The sequence below is a fragment of the Gymnoscopelus microlampas genome (genome assembly GCF_963454915.1).
Source record: "Gymnoscopelus microlampas genome assembly, chromosome: 17".
NCBI lineage: Eukaryota > Metazoa > Chordata > Actinopteri > Myctophiformes > Myctophidae > Gymnoscopelus > Gymnoscopelus microlampas.
This window is the reverse complement of record NC_139954.1, coordinates 49,949,907-49,957,406: the sequence shown is the minus strand read 5'-3', so window position 1 is coordinate 49,957,406 and position 7,500 is coordinate 49,949,907. Positions and strand designations below refer to the sequence as shown.

The window sequence follows — 7,500 nt, the reverse complement described above, 5'->3', positions numbered from 1 at the left end:
CCATGTGAACCATGTCAAAGCCTTTATTTTGAAAAGCACAGACCGGATGCTGTCTGTTATCCATGCTGACTTGACGCTGGTGGGGGGGGTGGGGGGGGGGTGGGGGGGTGGAGCCAATGAGAACACTACTCCCAGTCCCAGCATAACCTCGCATCACCAGTCTTTCCACCTCGGAGGAAAGCCTGGTCTGGGTACAAACACACATCTCCGTTTGCTGGCGGAAAACGGGTCGCTACGAAACGGAAGCCCTTGTTCCGGATCCGGCCATTTCTGTCTGTTACTCAATGAAAAGCGGAACACGGATGTGCTTTTTCCGGACCGGATCGCGTCCGTTTTATCCGTTTTTTTTAAACATGGGAGTGGATGGGACTTCCGGCCGTTCGTTCGGTTGCAAACGGACAAAAACTGACATGTGTGTTTGTACCCAGAGGGTACAAACAGACATGTCCGTTCGCGACGGAACGAACGGCCGGAAGTCCCATCCACTCCCATGTTAAAAAAAAAACGGAAAGACGGACGCGTTTCGTTTCCGTTTTTTTTTAAACATGGGAGTGGATGGGACTTCCGGCCGTTCGTTCCGTCGCGAACGGACATGTCTGTTTGTACCCTCTGCGTTACTAAAGACCCATATGATCCGGTCTAGGAAAAAAAGAAAGAAAAAATAATCCTTTTTCCGGATTGTCGCGATCCGGTTTTGCGGTGCCGCTTTGTTTTGGTTCCCCAATCCCTAAATGGAATAGAATTTCCCCGTGGGATAATATGGATAATACAGACGCTAAATAGTCTCCGGAAAGTACACTCACATTTATATTTAAAAAATATTTCTATTAGGTTTTATTAGGATTTTAGTAGGACGGACCTATTTTGGGGTGAGACGTCTTTCCGGTTTGTCGCGATCCGGTCGCTCCCGACCGGATCATATACCCGAAAAGGAATGCTGCCCAGGCTACTCCCAGCATGCCTCAGTCTGTGTCCGTCCCCCCTCCGCCCCGCCCCCAGGAGGAGAGAGTTCAGAGTGGATCACTTTAGATCTCCTCTCACACACACACACACACACACACACACACACACACACACACACACACACACACACACACACACACACACACACACACACACACACACACACACGATAAATAGATCCTATAGCAGAATGCAGTAGAAAGAGTGTTAGTTAATAAATGGATACAAACATCAGAGCGGCGGCACCGCGTCTCTGAGAGGAGAGATACATTGTATCGGATCTACTAGGATCTCTTTTCTCTTGGAGGAGCGACTGGGAGGATCTAGTCCTCCTTCTCTCCTTTAACTGATTCCTTCCCATCGGAATGAATGATCATCATTATCATCACACCGACATGATGGCAGGTTTGGTTCTGCACATAGATCTATTAGACACAGTGTAATAACGTGGTCAGTAAATGGATACAACAGCAGCTCAGAGACACTTTGTATCTGTTCTCTAGGAGGGAGTGTTCCATTCCTCTCTTCACCTCCTTTGCTGCTTCCTTCTCTCCTTCCATCGGAATGAATGGTCAGCACCTTCATCATCATCCTCCTCATCATCACCATCATCACATTGACATGATGAAGAGTTTAAGGATTGAATAAAATCCAACTTGACTCATCTTCATCATCATCATCATCATCACTAACCATGTTACATAACAAAGTGCTCTCTTGGCTGATGCTGCTGCTCTGTCTGCTGCTGCTGGGACTCGAACCCCCCGGCCCCGGACTGGGTCTGGTTCTCCTCGTCACCGGCTCCTCGGCCCCGGTAGGCTCAGCTCTGGTTTGGGGACCCGGTCTGGAGCCCAACATTGTCCTGCCCGCTCGCTTCTTCTTCATCCAGGCAGTGGACAGCTCTGGGAGAAAGTGAGTATCCTACTAGTAGTGTACTAGTAGTGTAGTAGTGTACTAATAGTGTTAGTGTAGTGTACTAGTAGTGTACTAATAGTGTACTAGTAGTGTACTAATAGTGTTAGTGTAGTGTACTAGTAGTGTACTAGTAGTGTACTAATAGTGTACTAGTAGGTAAGACATCCTGTTACTTAAACTCTGGGTGCACAAATGGAACCAAATGTTGGGGTCCATTTGGTCACTCCAGGGGTCACAGACCCTGAAGTCAGTGGACCAACACTTTTTTAAATGTCAAGGACCGCCAAACTCATTTCTTTTAAAATAGCAGATCTGCAAGCTCACAACACGCTATTTTCAGATAGCCGATGTATATAAGCTAAGTGGTTGAACTGCTGGGGACCCCCCTGTTATCCCCCCAAGGACCCCCCTGCCTGTGGGTCCCTGGACCCAACACTTTGAGTACCACTCTGACTATTACGCATTAACCACTCTATTATTTTGTAAAATTAAAGGTGCAATCTGTAAATTTCATGTGTCCTACCTACCCGGGGATCAAAACCTGAGCTTCGAACCCAAGGTCTCCCACCTGAGAGAGAGAGCACATTTTCACTGCCCTGCCAAGTGCCAGGACGGAGTCTAGACCCTGCTTATTCGGGCAGTACTATTTGTCCACCAGTACTATTTGTGCCCCCCGTTGGCTTCCTTGAAAGGTGACTTTTCAGGCTGTTTTAAAGGATGCCAGTGAACCCCATTTTTTAAGGGACGGGGTCAGGGCATTCCACACTTTGGTGGCAGTGCTGTAGAAGGAGAATTTACCCATGTTTGTTTTATGAGTGGGTGGTACCAGATCGCTGTTTACGCTCCCCCTAGTATTGTGGCTGTGGGTGTCGCCAACTTTTTGGAGGTATTTAGTCAGATAGATAAAAAGGGTTTGCCCCGTGGTCTGCCCCGTGGTCTGCCCCGTGGTGGGGCTGGGGGCGTGAACTGCCTGGGAAAAACTCCTAACATTTTATTCTCTTCCTGATTGTAATTTGAATTGGAACTCCGAGCTTGAACCCTATAACCCTTAACACTTCTGTTTCGTTCAATGTGTTACAGACCCTTAGGCCTTCTTTGGTACTTTGTCCATTTTGTTTGTGTTTGTGTACATGTGTTGTGTTGTACATGTGTTTGTGTACATGTGTTTGTGTTTATGTGTTTGTGTACATGTGTTTGTGTACATGTGTTTGTGTTTGTGTTTATGTGTTTGTGTGTACATGTGTTTGTGTACATGTGTTGTGTTTGTGTACATGTGTTGTGTTTGTGTACATGTGTTGTGTTGTGTACGTGTTTGTGGACATGTGTTGGCCAATTAAGTGCAATGTACTCATTGCAGAAAGCTGAGCTCACTGCTGGCGTCAGCGGCTAGACATGAAAAGGTGTTTTTCGAGGACATCCTCCATTGATTCTTTTCACTGGAACACCGGCCCTGGGGCCACATGTAGGGGCCTCACAGCAGTGTGTGGGACGGGTGTCATATTTAAGATACGTATATCATGCTTGTCATACAAAGTGCATTATTGTTACTGCTGAGGGACAGGTGCTACATCAAACAATGTGGGACAAAAACATAATTCAAATGTCTATTTACGGCCCAGCGTAGATGGATTACATCCATTCACCGCATAATGCTTAAAGAATGACATGAGAGAGTGGTTCTCAACCTTCTCAGGCAGTGACCCCCCAAAATAATCATATTTGAACTGTGGACCCCCCCGCCCCCACCCCACCCTGACAAACACTCGTCATTGTTGGAGTTGAAGCATTACGTTCTGTTTGACTCGGTTCCACAGATAAATATTGAGAAAATAGCCAATCTACAAGCTCACAATGCCTCGCAACGCAAGGCGATGTGTGCTTGTAGATCTTGATTGGCTGAAATGTTGTCACCTACTGTACCTGAAAATGTGTTTTCTGTTTATTAAAGAGCTGGAGAGACATGGAGACTCCTGTTACTGAACAAACACTCTATAGCAATGAGTACTATCACAATATAGAGCTATTTAACACTGTTACTGAACAAACACTCTATAGTAATGATTACTATCACAATATAGAGCTATTTAACACTGTTACTGAACAAACACTTTATAGTAATGATTACTATCACAATATAGATCTATTTAACACTGTTACTGAACAAACACTCTATAGTAATGATTACTATCACAATATAGAGCTATTTAACACTGTTACTGAACAAACACTCTATAGTAATGAGTACTATCACAATATAGAGCTATTTAACACTGTTACTGAACAAACACTCTATAGTAATGATTACTATCACAATATAGAGCTATTTAACACTGTTACTGAACAAACACTCTATAGCAATGATTACTATCAGAACATAGAGCTATTTAACCTTTTAATAAGAAAAATATCACTACCCTACCTTTAACATGAATCTTATAATAATGGGAGTCGCTGATCGGCTGAAACTTTGCTCATATTCTGGACGTATACATCATGGTCTAGACTCAACATTTCTTCCTCCTCTTCGCCCACAGTTTGACCAAGTCGCCCGGTGAGAAGACGTTTGAGGTGAAGATGGTTTCCCCGGTGGAGCAGTTCACCAGGATCTGGGTCCAGGTTCTGGACCGCGGAGACGGATCCTTCCTGGTGCGCTACAGGATGTACGCCACCTACAGCGACCTGCACGTCCATGTGACGCTCAACGGGGGAGACGTCCACAAATCTCCCTTCATTCTCAAAGGTAAAAGTGACTCATTCACACTGTCTGTCTGTCTGTCTGTCTGTCTGTCTGTCTGTCTGTGTCTGTCTGTCTGTCTGTCTGTCTGTCTGTCTGTCTGTCTGTCTGTCTGTCTGTCTGTCTGTCTGTCTGTCTGTCTGTCTGTCCGTCTGTCATTCACACACAGCTCTGTCTGTCTGTCTGTCTGTCATTCACACACAGCTCTGTCTGTCTGTCTGTCTGTCTGTCTGTCTGTCTGTCTGTCTGTCATTCACAGTGAGCTGAGGCCACACAGAGGCAGTGCTGGAAGAAGTACTCAAATGTTTTACTTTAAAAGTATCAATACTGCAATATAGAAATACTCTGTTACTAGTTAATGCCCGGAATTCAAAATGTCCTTGAGTAGTAATGTTTAAGGTTTGGTCCGGCACAGAATATTTTAGGTCGGAGACGAAACGTTTAAATGTCTTATTTAGTCAGCCTGAGGCCATGTTTCACATTCAACCCGGAAAACCCCCTACGTCCCCCTACGTCCGCTGTCAGTACTGCTCCCGGTTCGGCTACAATGTGAAACATGGCCACAGGCTGACTAAATAAGACATTTAAACGGGTAGTTTCGTCCCCGACCTAAAATATTTTGTGCCGGACCAAACCTTAAACATCTGTACGCTTTGGAATCAACCATTAGTTTTTGGATACGATGTGGCAAAAAGGGTAAACAACGGACCCTTTGCGGCCGTTCAGCCGATTCTGGGAGACCTCGGCGTAGGACCTCATCTCGGAGCTGTATAGCGGAGTGAGAGGTTCTTAATGGGGCTAAGACACACTCTTCTCCACACACACACACACACACACACACACACACACACACACACACACACACACACACACACACACACACACACACACACACACACACACAGTACACATCACGCTATACCTGCACGGAGCTCATTCATGTGAAAAACCCTTTGTCTCCACCAGGCCCGGTGTACCATGAGGGCTGTGACTGTCCTCAGCCCAGCGGTTCGGTGTGGCAGGGCCACATGCACTGCCCCTCGTCCTACCCCCAGATAGAGCGGGACCTGGCCCTCTTCCCCCGAGTGGACCTGGAGCGCAACGCCCACGAGATCACCCAGCGCTTTGGACAGAGACAGAGCCTCTGTCACTACACCATCAAAGACAACAAGGTACCACAGTAATGTCACTACACCATCAAAGACAACAAGGTACCACAGTAATGTCACTACACCATCAAAGACAACAAGGTAGTAATGTCACTACACCATCAAACACAACAAGGTACCACAGTAATGTCACTACACCATCAAACACAACAAGGTACCACAGTAATGTCACTACACCATCAGACAACAAGGTACCACAGTAATGTCACTACACCATCAAACACAACAAGGTACCACAGTAATGTCACTACACCATCAGACAACAAGGTACCACAGTAATGTCACTACACCATCAAAGACAACAAGGTACCACAGTAATGTCACTACACCATCAGACAACAAGGTACCACAGTAATGTCACTACACCATCAGACAACAAGGTACCACAGTAATGTCACTACACCATCAGACAACAAGGTACCACAGTAATGTCACTACACCATCAAACACAACAAGGTACCACAGTAATGTCACTACACCATCAGACAACAAGGTACCACAGTAATGTCACTACACCATCAAACACAACAAGGTACCACAGTAATGTCACTACACCATCAGACAACAAGGTACCACAGTAATGTCACTACACCATCAAAGACAACAAGGTACCACAGTAATGTCACTACACCATCAAAGACAACAAGGTACCACAGTAATGTCACTACACCATCAAACACAACAAGGTACCACAGTAATGTCACTACACCATCAAAGACAACAAGGTACCACAGTAATGTCACTACACCATCAAAGACAACAAGGTACCACAGTAATGTCACTACACCATCAGACACAACAAGGTACCACAGTAATGTCACTACACCATCAAACACAACAAGGTACCACAGTAATGTCACTACACCATCAAAGACAACAAGGTACCACAGTAATGTCACTACACCATCAAACACAACAAGGTACCACAGTAATGTCACTACACCATCAAAGACAACAAGGTACCACAGTAATGTCACTACACCATCAAAGACAACAAGGTACCACAGTAATGTCACTACACCATCAAAGACAACAAGGTACCATAGTAATGTCACTACACCATCAAACACAACAAGGTACCACAGTAATGTCACTACACCATCAGACACAACAAGGTTTGATTGATTGATTGATGTACTTTATTTAGTAAGACATGAGAACAACAGTACATGGAAGTACAAATTCATAATACGAGGTCTACTAAACTGGAAGACTCATTAAAGCACTGGGCTTGTTTCAAATGAGTTCCCCACGCACACAAATCATGATGAAAAGGTACCACAGTAATGTCACTACACCATCAAAGACAACAAGGTACCAGTGTTGATTTTGACAGCAAATTTTGATTTAGTTTTAGTCATATTTGATACTAAAATACTAAAATACTAAAATGTGTTTTGGCGGTGCCTTGATGGTGCCGTAATGGCTGATTTTACACTTGGTTGCATGCTGAAAATAGCTGATCTACAAGCTCACAACGCGTCGCAGCGCGACGCGTTGTGAGCTTGTAGATCTGCTATTTTCAGAGCGCAATACCCCAGCGCAACCAAACATAACATGACTTGTCTTTTAGTTCTACTGGATCTCCTCTCCACTAGTCCCTCACTAACATTTTAGTCTAGTTTTGATTTGTTGACAAAATTGTCACTATATTTAGTCTTAGTTTTAGTCATCATAGCTTAGTTTGTATTACGTTTTTATTTAGTTTTTGTCAGTGAA

General features: G+C 44.8%; 1 protein-coding gene across 1 annotated transcript in view; it reads left to right on the top strand.

Moving 5' to 3' along the window:
- The first annotated feature begins 1,004 nt into the window (after positions 1 to 1,004).
- The window catches only part of poglut2 (protein O-glucosyltransferase 2), a 19,294-nt gene continuing 12,798 nt past the window's right edge, over positions 1,005 to 7,500 (top strand). Inside the window, exons 1-3 of the mRNA XM_084084997.1 lie at positions 1,005 to 1,875; positions 4,413 to 4,618; positions 5,579 to 5,784. Of these exons, the coding sequence (XP_083941123.1) occupies positions 1,658 to 1,875; positions 4,413 to 4,618; positions 5,579 to 5,784 (630 nt within the window). The 5' untranslated portion in view covers positions 1,005 to 1,657. The remainder of the gene's footprint in view (positions 1,876 to 4,412; positions 4,619 to 5,578; positions 5,785 to 7,500) is intronic.